The sequence below is a fragment of the Microcaecilia unicolor genome, chromosome 4, assembly GCF_901765095.1.
Source record: "Microcaecilia unicolor chromosome 4, aMicUni1.1, whole genome shotgun sequence".
In the NCBI taxonomy this organism is placed as follows: domain Eukaryota; kingdom Metazoa; phylum Chordata; class Amphibia; order Gymnophiona; family Siphonopidae; genus Microcaecilia; species Microcaecilia unicolor.
In genome coordinates this window covers 239,275,868-239,292,825 of record NC_044034.1, presented here as the reverse complement: position 1 = coordinate 239,292,825, position 16,958 = coordinate 239,275,868, and the positions used below count along the sequence as shown (strand labels likewise).

The window sequence follows — 16,958 nt, the reverse complement described above, 5'->3', positions numbered from 1 at the left end:
TGCTTTTTGCCATATTAGTTTTAATCCTCCTCTACCCTTAGAGGCCGTTTTACTACAGCCTAGCGTGTGCTAATAGACATTCATGTGCGCAAATTGCCAAATGACCCATAGATATAAAATAGGATGTGCAGCTTTTAGTGTGCTATTCTTCAGTAAAAGGGCCACTTAGGGGCCCTTTTACAATGCCATGGTAGAGCTACTGTGGCATTGTGTGCCAATCTGGCACTACTTCAGGAGCCAGAGGCAGTCCTGTCCCCAGCGTGCACCGTTTCTGGCGCAACATGAATTGTTTTTCTTACCGCCGGGTTAACGCGGGAGCTCGTACTGTCTCCTAAATAGGTGGCGGTAAGGGTTCCCCCCGGAAATGGCTGCGTAGCAAGTTGCACTTACCACACAGCCATTTCCTTTTTTTGCCTTTTACCCGCTGCCCTAAACGAGGCTTCGGCACATGGCAAATCCACACGCCAATGTTACCGCAGGGCCACTTTTACCGCAGCTTGGTAAAAGGGGCCCTTTGTTTTTTAACTTTTACCTCTCCTTTTCCACCAGTACCCTTTGAGGCATATTTTCAAAGCACTTAGCCTTCCAAAGTTCCATAGAAACCTATGGAACTTTGGAAGGCTAAGTGCTTTGAAAATATGCCTCTTTATAATCTATGGTGCATTGAAAAGCTGTTTTTCCAGGAACCATATGTTCTTTTATGCAGGACCTCCGAGGTCAATGCACCCCTTAATTCGAGGCTGGCTACACATCAGATTTTTTTTTTCAAGCTGTGCAAATGCATTTTTTGTTTGTCCCACATCTCCTTTGAATTAGGTCCCTTTATGACTTGTGATTGCAAAATTTGAATTTCTAGCACAATTTGTTCTTTGGAGTCCAAAAAGTCCATGTTGCATTGCCATCAAAATTTACATTGGGGACTAATACAGCAGTCTTGTGAACTTTTACTGTCATATCCTATCTAATAAAACGCACCTCCAACGTTCTGAAGCTGACTCCGTGGACCGTGGCTGAAGCATTCCTGCGCTCTGTAAGGCTCCACCTACTGAACCGACGTCACATACTTCCGGGTACGTCAGCCGCAGCACTGACCAACAGCACGACACCAGCATGAGGCCCCGCTCCTGCCGCCCTCGCTGCAACGCTACGCCCCCCCAGGTCGCCGCCCCCAGGTGTGCACGCTTGGCCCTTCTCTCTCTGTTAGCTTTGGTCCCGCCCTCATTTCTTGTTTCCACAATGAGGGCGGGACCAGAGCTAACACAGAGAGAAGGGCCGAGGCTGCACACCTTTTAACACTGCTTTCGTATGAAGATGATTTTTACAATTTGGAGCGAGTGCGCCTGGAACTGGAAGGGAGGGACGGACGACGACTCTAGAACTGGGAGGGAGGGAGGGGAACCTTGAAACTCGAAGGGAGAGGAAGGGAGGGTTGACCCTGGAACTCGGGGGGAGGGAGGGGACCCTAGAACTCAGAGGGGGGACAACCCTGGAACTCGGAAGGAGGGAGGGGGGGATGGCCCTGGAACTCGGAGGGAGGGAGGGGGCCCATGGCACATACTCTCATTCTCACACACACACACTCTCTCTCACATACACACTCGCACCCAATCTCACTCTCTGTCACACACACACACTCGCACATTCATTCTCTCCCTCTCACACAGTCAGTCTCACATACGCTCTCTCAAACATACACACTCCGAGGACAACCTTGCTAGCGCCCGTTTCATTTGTGTCAGAAACGGGCCTGATTTACAAGTTATCAATACTACAGATAATGGAAGTATCCTCCACCTTCTCACAGTGTACCAGTCACTGTGAATATATCAGAAAATCTGTGTTAACAGGCCAGTGCTATGAAATGGAGAAAGATCTTTGCTGTCTAGCTTGTAAGTTCACACTTTCATACCATGTTGCAGGGGCTGAATGGAAAATGTGTGCCTTTTACAGTGTGAACTGCTGTCATGGTTTTTTTTTTCCCCCATTCTACTGGAATTACAGGTTGGTGTACTTTTAGACCCTTGTGGAATCCTCTGTAAATGCACTTATAGGTCAATAAGAGGAGTTTGAACTGTAGGTAGAAATGGATAGGAAGCCAGTGAAGTGACTTGAGGAGAGGGCTAATATGAGCATAACGACACTGGCGGAATATTAGTCGTTCAGCAGAATTCTGAACAGATTGAAGAGAGAGGTGGCTAAGTGGGAGACCTGTGAGAAGCAAGTTGCAATAGTCTAAGCGAGAGGTGATAAGAGTGTGGATGAGGGTTCTGGTAGTGTGCTCAGAAAGGAAAGGGTGAATTTTGGTTATATTATAGAGAAAGAAACGACAGGTTTTAGCAGTCTGCTGAATATGTGCAGAAAAGGAGAGGGAGGAGTCGAAGATGACCCCAAGGTTACGAGCTGATGAGACAGGAAGGATGAGAGTGTTATCCACAGAAATAGAGAATGGGGGAGGAGGAGAGGTTGGTTTAGGGGGAAAGATAAGAAGCTCAGTCTTGGTCATGTTTAGTTTCAGATGGTGCTGAGACATCCAGGCAACAATGTCAGACAAGCAGGCTGATACTTTGGCCTGCATTTCGGCTGAGAAAGTCTGAAGTCTTGTCTGAAGAAATGCTAAGATAAGTTATTGTGCTGTCATGACTATATTTAAAGAGGCACATTTCTACCATTATTGATTGCCAGTGAAGAGGTGCAATCGATTGGCTAGAGTGGCATCTGTGTGTGGGGTATTGAAGTTAGAGGGGTGAGGTTTGTTGAAGGTGCAGGCTTTGTTTGTTAGAGGCCCACTATGGCACTGGGATGTCTGGCCTGTCAAAGAGATGGGTCATGGGAGTGTCTGAGAGTTGATTGGGGGTTAAGGATTTTGTCGGAGGTGAGGTCTGTGTCGAGGGTGGGGTTAATATATCAGGGTCAGCTCAGGAGCATGATTGGTTGGTCAGGCACATTCTTGGAAGGGATTGGAGCATGATTGGGGGAGTTGGGGTGATCGCTGCCATGCAACCCGTGACAGCCGCTGTGCTACTGGACTTCTAGTTGCACAGCTACACTGCATCTTCTCGTGAGATAGCAGTAAAAGTTCAGCTGTGCTAGTGGCAGTTGGGATAGCTAATGCAAGCAGTCATAGCCATCCACACCTCCTGCTCCTGTCACACACAGACCTATTCCACTCCCTTGATAGACTGCTAACTTGGTGTATTTTACACAAAGGCCCCTGTTTTAGTGCAGTAGACAGTATGTGGGCCTGTGGTACTGTATACCGCACTGATAATGCAGCTTAGTAAAAGGGCTCCTTAGTTCTTTTGAGGAATTTTTTGTCTCCCTTGTGTATGTTTGTATCTGAACTGTTTTGGGTATTGATTCATGGTAGCACGAGAATCCTATTTTATGAATGGTGTCATCTAGAATTGTGTTTTGGAGAATTTATATATTTAAAATCAACTATAGCACCTTTTTATACTTTTCCATATCAAAACCTGTTTTGCTTTCTTATTGTGTTGAAAATGCAGGTACAAGGTCATCTGAAGGGTGGTGTTTGTGTGTTTCTCAGATCTTTTTCTTTTTCTTTTGTGATAGATAAAGCACCTGTATCAAAGAGTCTTTTGCTGATCCCAAGTGCCTTGTCAATTTTATTGACATTGGTCTTCCAACATCATCAAAAGTTCTTCGCATATAATCTGCAAGCAATAAGAGAGGAGTTTCAGGTAAGGCATGTGAAGGCTATGATCATATTTCATTTCTGAAATGATGGAACATGTTCTTATATAGCAGTAACCATCTTTACTTTTAACTAAAATTAAAGTAGTCATAATAAAATTGATGCCAAATAACAATTTAAATTCCATGTTTAAACGAGAAAGTGATATGTGAGGCTTAATTATAAACAAAAATATTGTTTTTCTGCATGCCTTTTCTGATTCAAAACACAATTAATGAAGTAACTCTTGGAGAATTTATTTTCTACTGAATAAAAGTAGAATGCAAAGGCATAGGTTGAATAACACACCAGATTTTAAATATAATTCCAGAGAAAGACAACCAAACTGGTGTGGAGTCTGGAACAGAAGCCACATGAGATGAAACTTGATTTCCGAGAGAAGAGGGAGGGGCAGGGGAAATATGATACAGATGTTTAAATACGTGAAAAATATTAATGCACAAGAAATTTCCAAAGAAAAGGAAGCTATAGAACTAGAAGTTTTATCATGAATCTACTAGGAAGTACACTCAGAACGAAGATCTGGGAATATTTTTTCATACAAAAGGTGATGGATGCTTTGACTTGCCTTCTCAGAAAAGGTGATAGAGACAGAAACAGTAACTGAATTCAAAAAGGTGTGGCAGAAACATAGAAGATCCCTTAATGGCAAGAATGGAAACATAATGCTGGGGTGTAACCTGCATGAAACAGATGATCAGTCCAGGATAACAGGGCAACAGCTATATTGTGATTTCAAGAAAGCAATAGAGGCTAATCTGAAAGATTAGCAAATATAACTTCAAATACCTTACTGGCCAGACTGGATGGGCCATTTTAGTCTTTCAGGCATATTTTCAAAGCACTTTGGGAGGCTAAGTTCCATAGGTTTCTATGGAACTTTGGGAGGCTAAGTGCTTTGAAAATGAGCTTGCTTATCTACAATCATTTGCTATGTATTATAATCATACTTATTCTATAAAAAAAAAAACAAGCCAAAGTAATTCCAAAATCACTAGAAAATTCCAAACAATAAAGCTTCTGAAAACATTTTAATATTACTGTTGTGCATAGATTAGTGAAAAGAAGGACCATCAGAAACACTCATTTGCCGTTGCCACTCTGTATTTAAGATATCTTTCACAGAGCTTTTAGTTTTTAGTCTTAGGTCCCTCGTTTGAAATGTGTGTTGTGCTTAAAATGAATAAAATGTATATGTTCAAGTACTAAATAAATAACTGTGCTTTAAATTTTATGCTTGAGAGTCACTGACAGGTGTTTTAGCTCTCTTAACTGTGAAGACAATAAAACATTGCACTTATTTTTGAATGCTGTCTGAATGAGTTGTACATTTTATCCCCCATAGACCTGTCTCTGTGCGAGTTTTGTTCAAGTTGCTGCTGAGGGGCTCACGTAATAGAGACAGCATTGCCCCTCAGAAGTGCTTGCAGCATTCTCCAAAACTGCTCTGAGCTGTGAAATCTCTCTCTCTTAATCATCAGAGGGGGGGGGGGGATCAATTGTACAACTCATTCAGACTTCGTTCAGAGAGAAATGTGATGCTTTATTGTCTTCTTAGTTAAGAGAACTAGATAAACTGTCTCATTTACTTTCAAGCACTTATTTTCTGTTTGAGTGTAACAGAGTAATGAGTGGTAATTTAGATTTGCATTGTGTGATCTTGTAATTTTAGGTGCTTATTCACAAAACTTAGTTTAATTTATTTTCTTGATAAATAACTCTCTTTCGGCAATGTAGCAAAGCAGTTGATAGTTAAGATGGGCAGAAGAGGTAGACAGCAGGAATGGGTAGTGGAAAGGTAAAAAAGAACAAATTACAGTTTGAGAGGGGCCACAGTAAGGACACATGAGGAGCAAGAGTGGGGTTGGTCAGATAAATGTGCAGTGTCGTGAACCATAGGCCTGTTTTAATTCCAGATCTGAAAAAAAAAAGGATTACGGTAGTTATTGTTAGATCTTAAGAACAGGGGAAGGGAGCTCCATAGCTGGGGGATTATGTAGCCAAATGCAGAGTGATGTTTGATTTTTATCTGAATTTTTGTTGGATGTGGGATGGTTAAGAGACTGAAATGATCTCTGGCAACAGGTTGGTGTATAAAGTGAAAGCCAGTCAGTAATGTATCTGGGGCAATTGGTGAGGAGAGCTCTGAAGGTTAAAATTGGTCAGAAAGCTTTTCTAATTCTGTCAGCTATACAGTAACATTTGCTTTAAAATTTTTGGCCTCTCAAACAGGATATCTTAACAGAATTTTTGTAGTACATTCCTCACAATTAAGCAGTGGAATTTATTGTTAGAATACTTGGTTAAAGCCAGTGTGATAGTGGAGTTTACGCAAGGTTTAGATAACTTTCTAGAGGGCAAATCCATAATAATAATAATATTAATAGCCAGCCAGACTTGGGTGTTGCCACCTCTGTGAGAGAGTAGTAGCGACTTACAAGTAACTCGGACTGGTCACTTTCGAATACAAGTTGTTGGGCTTCATGGATCACTGATATGACCAAGCACGGTATTTCTTACCACCTTCTTACTATTATCATCGTTTGCATGGTGCCTACCAAGTTTATGTAGAACTGTACAGCAGGGGCGTATCTGGTCTCTGGCAGTAGGGGGGGCCAGGGCCAGAGGGAGGGGGCACATTTAGCCCCCCCCGGCACCACCGACCCCCCCCCCCGCCATTGCCAGAGCCCCCCTGCCACCAACGACTCCCCCCCCCGCCATTGCCAAAGCCCCCCCCCCTGCCACCAACGACTCTCTCCACCTCCTCTCCCGCCGCCAACCCTCCCCCACTGACGTTTACCTTTGCTGGCGGGGACCCCAACCCCCGCCAACCGAGGTCCGCTTCCGCCTGCTTTTAAAAATAATTCTTCAGCTGGCGGGGGACCCCAACCCCCGCCAGCCGCCGAGGTCTTCAAAGTTCTTGTTCCTCATCCTCCTCCGTGGCCATGCTGTACGCTGCTGATTCGGAGTCTGTCTGACGTCGCACCACGTTGTACGCAAGTACAACGTGGTGCGACGTCAGACAGACTCCGAATCAACAGGGTACAGCATGGCCACGGAGGACGACGAACAAGAACTTTGAAGACCTCGGCGGCTGGCGGGGGTTGGGGTCCCCCACCAGCAAAGGTAAACAACATTAGTGGGGGAGGGTTGGCGGCGGGAGGGGGGCCAGGGTGAAATCTGCGGGGGCCCAGGCCCCTGTGGCCCCACGCAGATACGCCCCTGCTGTACAGAAACACATAGGGGCAATTATGTAAAACTTTTCCTCAAGTAATGCAGGTTTTACATGCAGTAAATAATGCTTATATGTTCATATTTAACTATGAATGTTATAAGTATGCACACTGCAAAGATGGCACAATGGTGTACCTGGGCACTTAGGAATCTTTTTACTAAGCTGTGGCAAAAACTGGCCTTAGCACCCTTGTGCGGATTTTTCCCACGCGCTAATGCCATTTTTTACTGCATCAGTGAAATGGCCAATTTTCCATCTTTGGATTAATGGCCATGTGTTAATGTTGCCATTTTGTAGGTGGTAAGGACTTTACACTAATGTAGATGTGCTAACTGATTATCACAGGAAGGTCTACTTTCCATCCCTAGACATGCCACCTCAGACAAAAAAAAAACTTTAAAAAACTTTTAGTGCCTGGTTAGTGTATGCACATTTGGCATTTACCACAGGACACCTGAGTGCATCCTACAGTACGCCATTTTATACTGTGTTAGGTGCATGTAAGTGCCTAACACAGTTTAGTAAAAGGGCCTCTTAGAGCAGGACAGGGTAGAATTTCAATGTGCATACATACTTTGTAAAATATGTACGTACAAGGGGGAGTAATTGTATAAAGCATTTTCCTTTGTTTAGTTGCATAAATGGGATATTATAAAATTAAGTCATGCCGGAGTTTGGGAGGATTGTGGACGGAGCTGTAGTTTATACACACATGCATTTACATTTATACTAATGCCTATGTCTTAAAACGAGGTTCAATTTCTGTAGGATTTGTGCTAGTATTTTATAAAGACACATTAAGTTTCTGTGTGTACATAAGTATTGCCATACTGGGACAGACCAAAGGTCCATCAAGCCCAGCATCCTGTTTCCAACAGTGGCCAATCCAGGTCACAACTACCTGGCAAGATCCCAAAAAAGTACAAAACATTCTATACTGCTAATCCCAGAAATAGTGGATTCTCCCCAAGTCCATTTAATAATGGTCTATGGATTTTTTCTTTAGCAAGCCGTCCAAACCTTTTTAAAATCCGCTAAGCTAACCGCCTTTACCACATTCTCTGGCAACAAATTCCAGAGTTTAATTACACGTTGAGTGAAGAAATATTTTCTCCTATTCATTTTAAATTTACTACATTGTAGCTTCATCGCATGCCCCCTAGTCCTAGTATTTTTGGAAAGAGTAAACAGATACTTCACATCTACCCATTCCACTCCACTCATTATTTTATAGACCTCATCTGCCTTTTTTCCAAGCTGAAGAGCCCTAGCCGCTTTAGCCTTTCCTCATAGGGAAGTCGTCCCATCCCCTTTATCATTTTCGTCGCCCTTCTCTGCACCTTTTCTAATTCCACTATATCTTTTTTGAGATACGGCGACCAGAATTGAACACAATATTTGAGGTGTGGTCGCACCATGGTGCGATACAAAGGCATTGTAATATCCTTATTTTTGTTTTCCATTCCTTTCCTAATAATACCTAACATTCTATTTGCTTTCTTAGCCGCAGCAGCACACTGAGCAGAAGGTTTCAACATATCATCAGCAACGACACCTAGATCCCTTTCTTGGTCCGTGACTCCTAACGTGGAACCTTGCATGACGTAGCTATAATTCGGGTTCCTCTTTCCCACATGCATCACTTTGCACTTGCTCACATTAAACGTCATCTGCCATAAGAATCCCTACGAGAGAAAGCAGCAGGCAGATCCCTGGGAAGATTCTTGTGAAAGAAACAGTTATGAATCTCAGAGGAGGGGGGCAGCTGCAGAAACAGAGAGGCAGGCAAGTTTAGCCCAGGTAGTGTAGTCTAAGAATGCTGGTAAGTGTAGTTCCTGGCCCCATCCACCAATAGAAGAGAGAGATATCTTTGACATTCCTTTCGGAAATAGGTCAAGGGGTGTGGCTCAGAAGCTTTGAAAGCCCAGCTGGAGTTATAACAAGTAGTCTTCAAGAGAGCAGGAGCTCTCAGCTGAAGTAGATGTACCCTCAGAGCCTGATGAGAAGGAAGTTACTTGTTACACTACTGTGACAACCTCTGTAGAAGAAATGGACATTGAAGCCAATGAATAACTGGTAAAAACTGTTATGTTCAAGAGTTGACTGTTTTAAACATGTCTCTAGGTGAAATCAAAGGCAATTTGGGAAACTATTACCTGAAGGTTACCTAGTCTACTGTGGTAGCGGTTTTTTTTTTTCAGCTGTGCTGAAGCACTGCAACTGATTAAAGTAGCCAGGGATGGCTAAGAGAAACACTCTGACGTTAAGAGGATGTGAAGCCAGCATGCCATGAAGGAAGGGAACTGCTTTAATGAACTGCTGAATATTCCCTAGCTTGGACTGTTCAAAAATGTTTTCATAGTTTTATATTTGATCAGTATTCAGTTATCTGTTAATGCCTGTTCTTTTCTACATGTTTATATGATTCACTGTTCATATATGATATGATTCACTGTTCAATATTTTTATGACAGTAAACCTTTAGTTTATTGCCTTTGCTTGTCTGGACTGACTAAGAATCCTGGTAGTTTGTGTTTTTGGAGTGGGCACAAAGTAACAGTCACCCCAGTCTTAGATCAATCTTCTTAGTGCAAGTTAGCAGCAAATTCCAGTAGCCATTCAGTTTACAGTTCATAATAAAAAATCACATCTCATCTCACTGGTAATGACCCAAATTCCCATGAGGAGACCCTGTTTCACCCAAAGGCATCAGGGGAAAAAGCTGACTGATTCCAAAAACATCCACACTCAAAGTGGCCATGGGAGACTGAAGACGCTCAGCTTATGCTCCTCATCATCACAACATGATGTCACTACGTCATTCAAACAAATGAAAAGGAAAATTTCCACTCAGTAGCAAAATTTAAACCACCTGGGAATACTGTCTGTAGGAGAAATATCCACCACTGCTCCTCTGTTGTATCTGATGGTGAATATCACCATGGCGATCACCTACCACCAGTTGTTCCATCACAATACATCGGAAGGAGGCAAAATTGTGCCCACATTCAATGCAATGAGCTACCAAAGGTTCCAAGAGTTTGCCAGCTGCACAAGGGCATATCAGTAAGTAAATCACATTGCAGGATACACAAGTTGTTACAGCTCTCAAACTCTCAAAACTTTTTCCAGTCCAAGTATTATGAAAGCTTGACCTCACAATCATCATTTCACAAGCACTATGAATATCATTGACCACCCTCCACATCTTCTCATATTAGCAAGAGGGTGCAGGCCCTGTAGGGGTATTACATGGGTCAACCACTTAATCATTTCTTCCATCCTGCAGGAAAGTGTCCACATGATGCCATCATGTCACGGCACAGCTCCATATTCTCTGTGCTTTCTGCTACTTGCAGATCCATGATGTTCACTGTAAAAAGCTGGATGCAAGAAAACTGGACATAGTGGTAAAAGAGAAAAACATCAGAATGGCATTAATCCTAGAGTTGTCAATTCCAAGTGATTGCTCTGTGAATCACAGAGAGAGAGAGAGAGAGAAGATCTTCAAGTACCAAGAAATGCAGTCTGAGACTAAGCAAGTGTGGTGGAAAGATACATAAATATTCCCCATCATTCTGGGTGCCACGGGCTTCATCAAAAAGAATTTCCAAACACACCTGGATAGGTTTCCATCTTATGAACTCCAGAGAGAAGCTGTCTTTGGTATGATGCTAATTTTACAGTCGACATTAGCAATACATTTGAGAGACTGAGATCAAACTGCACATGCCCTGGCTTAGGAGTGAGTTTCATTCCTGTCGTGGTATGTGAAAAACTAATCCATTTGAAGAAATGGCCCCCAAGAGGTTTCCCTTTCAGGTCATTAGCTGCTGTTTTGGAGCCATTACAAACCTCCCTATGAAAGTACTGGCAGAGATTGTAAAATTGCAGGCTATGTGTTGAAATATGTGTTATAAAACTTCTAGGTGGGAGGGCTGTAAACATTGCCAATTTGTACAATGAGGTTCCTGAAATTGGCAGCAGGTGGAAACGATTAGGGCTGTAAAATGTCTGTCTTCCTACATACAAAGTGTCTGTCTGCTAAACATTTTCTGAGTGCAGTCTATGCCTGCCATTTGAGAAGCTGCTGTAAAAGTTTGAGTAAATGCAGTTGTAACATTGGAAACATGATTTGTATGAAGCAGCATTGGTATCTAGCCCCCATGTGTTAACTAACAAAACATACTGACTCTCAATAACCTGGCCAATAAAGCATACCTAACAACTTGCACATCTGTGGGATATTTATGGAGCATCCTGATTGCCATGAGACCTTTTCTCTAAAAGTGTGTTGCTTATGGCTGTCCTTGTCCTATTTCACAGATCCCAGAATGGAGCAGAGGATCCATGGGTGACATCTGATAGCTGTACTGACTAATGCTAGATGGGATTGGATGGGCGGGGGTGGGGCAGGATGTATATAGTTCATTGGTGGTTAATGTTAGTCTATAGGTTGGGAGGTGGTCTTTCAAAGGGAGTTGGTATGGTTCTTCTTTGTTTTTATCAGTTGTGGGGTGGTAATACAAGATAGGAGACTGTCAGAGAGGCAGAATACACAGGTAGCTGTGATGTACTGTTTGGGGATGGGGCATAAACACCATCTATTATGTGGATGGCAGATAGGTAGGAACAGAGTAACTCATCATTTAGTAATGGGTCTGCAGATTTCAAAATGAGGAGACATACACTCTGGTGTACTGCATAACATGTGAAAAATAAATATAGGGATCCCTTACATAATGCAGTTCCTACAAAAATAGATGTCTAACTATACAAATGATAAATTAAGGTATGTACACAAACATGTTGTCCACAACATTGCATTGAACCACAAAGCTGTACAATATGTATAGGTAGCTGCATGGTGAGAAATCTCTCTTCCTCCCTCCTGGTCTCCATCTTCCATATGCACCTGATGGACGGTATAGTAAATAATAATAAACATTTCTTTGATTGGGTGAATAAATATGTGGATAAAGGTGAGCCGGTTGATATTGTGTATCTGGATTTTCAAAAGGTATTTGACAAAGTACCTCATGAAAGACTCCTAAGGAATTTAGAAAGTCATGGGATAAGAGGTAATGTTCTGTTGTGGATTAAAATCTGGTTAAGAGATAGAAAACAGAGAGTAGGGTTAAATGGTCAGTATTCTCAATGGAGAAGGGGATTCCCCAGGGGTCTGTGCTGGGACCGCTGCTTTTTAACATATTTATAAATGATCTAGGGTTGTGAATAACTAGTGAGGTAATTAAATTTGCTGATGACACAAAGTTATTCAGAGTTGTTAAGTTGCAAGAGGACCTTACGAACCTGGGAGAATGGGCATCCAAATGGCAGATGACATTTATGTGATTAAATGCAAAGTGATGCATGTGGGAAAGAGGAACCCAAGCTATAGCTACGTGATGCAAGGTTCCACGTTAGGAATCACCGCCTAGGAAAAGGATCCTAGGTGTCATTGTTGATGATATGTTGAAACTCTCTGCTCAGTGTGCAGTGGCGGCTAAGAAAGTAAATAGAATGTTAGATATTATTAGGAAATGAATGGAAAACAAAAATGAGAATGTAATAATGCCTTTGTATCACTCCATGGTGCGACTGCACCTTGAATACTGTGTGCAGTTCTGGTCACCCTTCAAACTTTTTAAATGTTATTTTTTTCTGGTATGTACATATATAAATGCACTGGTCTGTGTATAGCAGCACAAATACTTTGTACATAGGTTGTTACAGTGTGTTTACACAAACTCAAAGCACTTGGTAAATTTATTTTGAATGCTGACTCCATGAAAAAAATGTGAAAATAGTGTTATTGATTCTTTTCCAGATATGGAGATTTATTTGTGGACGAATAGTTTGTCTAGATGTGAAAGACACATTTTGCAGCAGTCTACTTATTTATAATTTTAGGATATTTGAAAGAAGATATGGAAGCAGAAAATTCACAGTAAGTATCCTTTAATATAGATCTCTTTGTGTTTCTTCAGTGTATTTAGCCTGCTTGTTAACGCATACACCAACACACAACTTCCTCCTGTCTTGACTCTTATCAGGGCCAGCCCAAGCATTAGGCAAGACTATATAGTTGCCTAGGGCAGCAGTTTCTTGGGAGCAGAAAACAGCATCTCCAGTTAAAGCAAAACAATAGAGCCATACAAACCCAGAGGAAGTGGTCAATATTCAAATACCCATTTAACCGAGTAAATGATTTTCTGCTCTCATTATTTTTGTTTGTATGACAGACAGACACAACCCACCCCCACCAACACATACACAAAGCAAAGTTTAATTTATAAAAGTGTGATGTTTTGGGGGAGGGGGGACATTAGGGATCTGATGGTTGAGTGGGGGGTGGAGGTCACATGAAGTCAAGGTTTTCCTAGGGTGCCTATTAATCCCAGCATTGGTCTGTTGAAAATACAAACCTGTTTGGAATTTCTTCTTATCCTGAGAAACAACATTGTTCAGGATTACAGTTTATTTTGCAGGAAATTATCTTTTCAGGAAAATCACAGTAGGGCTTACTGCACAAACCAACCTGTTGTGCAGGGAGCCTTTCCAGGATTTTCCTGCATAGATAATTTTGAAGATAGATGTCTCTATATTGCTGTTTCACAGATTTTTTTCTGAGCCCTGAATTACTTGTGACTCCTGAGGTAGGTGTCTTCTGTGCCGAAATGCAGTACTGCATCGAGTTTTAACAAGTTGATTGTCAATAAAAAGGACCATTTTAGTTGTATTGTACATTTTGTTTTTTATATTTAAATCATTTTATTGAAATAACCAGGAGTACAAAAACAGTAAACTTCTTCAAACATCAACACAGTTTGCCATAGTAAATCATGCTCTAAAAAAAGCAATAATAACAGTTTTGCATTATTGATCTTCTACTGCCTATTTAGAAATCCCCCCCCATTTCCCCCCCACCCTCCCTTCCTAACACATGCACCACAGACTAAGCTTTATCGAATGGCTATTAGAGGCCGAGGCCTATCTGTTCAAAATTCTACTGCTCGCAGGTGGCTGCAATGTTGCCCAGAATTGCCACAGACGTTGAAATTGTTCTTCTTTGGGGGTAGACAACTCTAGAACATTCATTCTTTCCATCGTGAGGAATATTATCTGTGATCTCCATAATGTCAAAGTCTGTAATGTAGGATCCAGCCAACAAAGTAGAATAGATTTTTTTCCCCATAAGCATCGCACGTTGTAGAAATCCCCTCAAGCCCAAAGGGGCTGGTACAGGGAGGTGGTATATGTCAAAAAGGAGATGTGGATTTAGCTGCAGCTGATATTTCCACAGTTGCTGTACGTGTTGAAGCACTTGCGACCAAATAGTTTGCATCCACGAACAATGCCAGATTATGATGGGGCTGCACACTTAATACGATTATTTGGACACAAAGCTTCTCTGTATGCCTGTATAGGCGCTATGTACAGATGAAGCTTAAATTTATATTGGAGCTCCCATAATTCCACATTCTGCATCCAACACTGGGTGCTCTACATTGTGTCCCACAGCTGCGGTGTCATATCCACTGCCAGTTCTTGGGACCATTGCCCATCAAAGTGTCCGTAGTCCAGATCCTCTGTCGTGTCTGGTGATAAGCCAGAGGAACAGGGTTCTGAGATCCCAGAGTAAATGTGTCGTCTAGTACTTCTTGAACATCTTCAGTAAGGTTTTCCCAGCCAAGGCCTGTTATATAGTGTTGCAGTTGGAGGAATAGTAACATAGTAACATAGTAGATGACGGCAGAAAAAGACCTGCACGGTCCATCCAGTCTGCCCACGATAAACTCATATGTGTATACCTTACCTTGATTTTACCTGTCTTTTTCAGGGCACAGACCGTATAAGTCTGTCCAGCAGTATTTCCCGCCTCCCAACCACCAGTCCCGCCTCCCATCACCGGCTCTGGCACAGACCCCGTATAAGTCTGCCCTCCCCTATCCTAGCCTCTCAACCACCAACCCCTCTTCCCCCCGCCACCCAATTTCAGCTAAGCTTCTGTGGATCCATTCCTTCTGCACAGGATTCCTTTATGCCTATCCCACGCATGTTTGAATTCCGTTACCGTTTTCATCTCCACCACCTCCCGCGGGAGGGCATTCCAAGCGTTCACCACCCTCTCTGTGAAGAAATACTTCCTGACATCTTTCCTGAGTCTGCCCCCCTTCAATCTCATTTCATGTCCTCTCGTTCTACCGCCGTCCCATCTCCGGAAAAAAATTCGTTTGCGGATTAATACCTTTCAAATATTTGAACGTCTGTATCATATCACCCCTGTTCCTCCTTTCCTCCAGAGTATACTTGTTCAGGTCAGCAAGTCTCTCTTCATACGTCTTGGAACGCAACTCCCATACCTCGTAGCTTTTCTTTGCACCGCTTCCATTTTTTAACATCCTTTGCAAGGTACGGCCTCCAAAACTGAACACAATACTCCAGGTGGGGCCTCACCAACGTCTTATACAGGGACATTAAAACCTCCTTTCTTCTGCTGGTCACACCTCTCTCTATACAGCCTAGCAACCTTCTCGCTACGGCCACCACCTTGTCGCACTGTTTCATCGCCTTCAGGTCCTCAGATACTATCACCCCAAGATCCCTCTCTCCGTCCGTGTCTATCAGGCTCTCCCCACCTAACACATACGCCTCCCTTGGATTTCTACTCCCTAAGTGCATCACTTTGCATTTCTTCGCATTGAATTTTAATTGCCAAATGTTAGACCATTCTTCCAGATTCTTCAGAACTTTTTTCATGTTTTCCACTCCCTCCGGGGTGTCCACTCTGTTGCAAATCTTGGTGTCATCCGCAAAAAGGCAAACTTTACCTTGTAACCCTTCGGCAATGTCACTCACAAATATATTGAACAGAATGGGCCCCAGCACCGATCCCTGAGGCACTCCACTACTCACCTTTCCCTCCTCCGAGCGAACTCCATTTACCACCACCCTCTGGCGTCTGCCCGTCAACCAGTTCCTAATCCAGTTCACCACTTCGGGTCCTATCTTCAGCCCTTCTAGTTTATTCAAGAGCCTCCTGTGGGGAACCGTGTCAAAAGCCTTGCTGAAATCTAAGTAGATGACGTCCATAGCACGTCCTTGATTTAATTCTCCTGTCACCCAGTCAAAGAATTCAATGAGATTCGTTTGGCACGATTTCCCTTTGGTGAAACCATGTTGTCTCGGATCTTGCAACTTATTGGCTTCCAGGAAATTCACTATCCTTTCCTTCAGCATGGCTTCCATTACTTTTCCAATAACCGAAGTGAGGCTTACCGGCCTGTAGTTTCCAGCGTCTTCCCTATCTCCACTTTTGTGAAGAGGGACCACCTCCGCCGTTCTCCAGTCCCTCGGAACCTCTCCCGTCTCCAAGGATTTATTAAACAAATCTTTAAGAGGACCCGCCAGAACCTCTCTGAGCTCCCTCAGTATTCTGGGGTGGATCCCGTCTGGCCCCATGGCTTTGTCCACCTTTAGCTTTCCAAGTTGTTCATACACACTCTCTTCCGTGAACGGTGCTCTATCCACTTCATTCTCAGGTGTACTTTTGCCAGTCCCTCTCGGTCCTTCCCCAGGATTTTCTTCAGTAAAAACAGAACAAAAGTATTTATTTAGCAAATTGGCTTTTTCTTCATCATAAATGCAAAATGGTTTGTGTGTGGGAGTGTATAGGTCCCTTTAAGGTCTTGAAAAGGCTGCAATTTGCTCTTGTCCATTAGCAGTTGATATAGATAATGAATTCCCTTGGAATGCTACCAGGCAAACACTGGTGAATCTGTACCAGCAGGAAAATCAGGGTTTATTATGCAAGGCAAAGTATGGAGTTGCTGCTGCTGAAAAATGATGTCTTTGCAGATCCATCTCCACGTCGCTCATGCTGATTGTACTATAGGATTTCTATAGATAACCTCAGGGGAGCGACCAGGCAACATATGAAGCAACAAGCTGAAATAAGAGGAGCCAACAAACTGCAGTTCTAAACTGGTGGCAGAAAAAGAGGTA

At 42.9% G+C, this 16,958-nt stretch overlaps 1 protein-coding gene across 1 annotated transcript in view; it reads left to right on the top strand.

The window, feature by feature from the left end:
• UBAC2 (UBA domain containing 2) overlaps window positions 1–16,958 on the top strand; it is a 482,592-nt gene that overhangs the window by 51,696 nt on the left and 413,938 nt on the right. Inside the window, exons 2-3 of the mRNA XM_030201351.1 lie at window positions 3,574–3,701; window positions 12,781–12,900. Coding sequence (XP_030057211.1) covers window positions 3,574–3,701; window positions 12,781–12,900 — 248 coding nt within the window. The remainder of the gene's footprint in view (window positions 1–3,573; window positions 3,702–12,780; window positions 12,901–16,958) is intronic.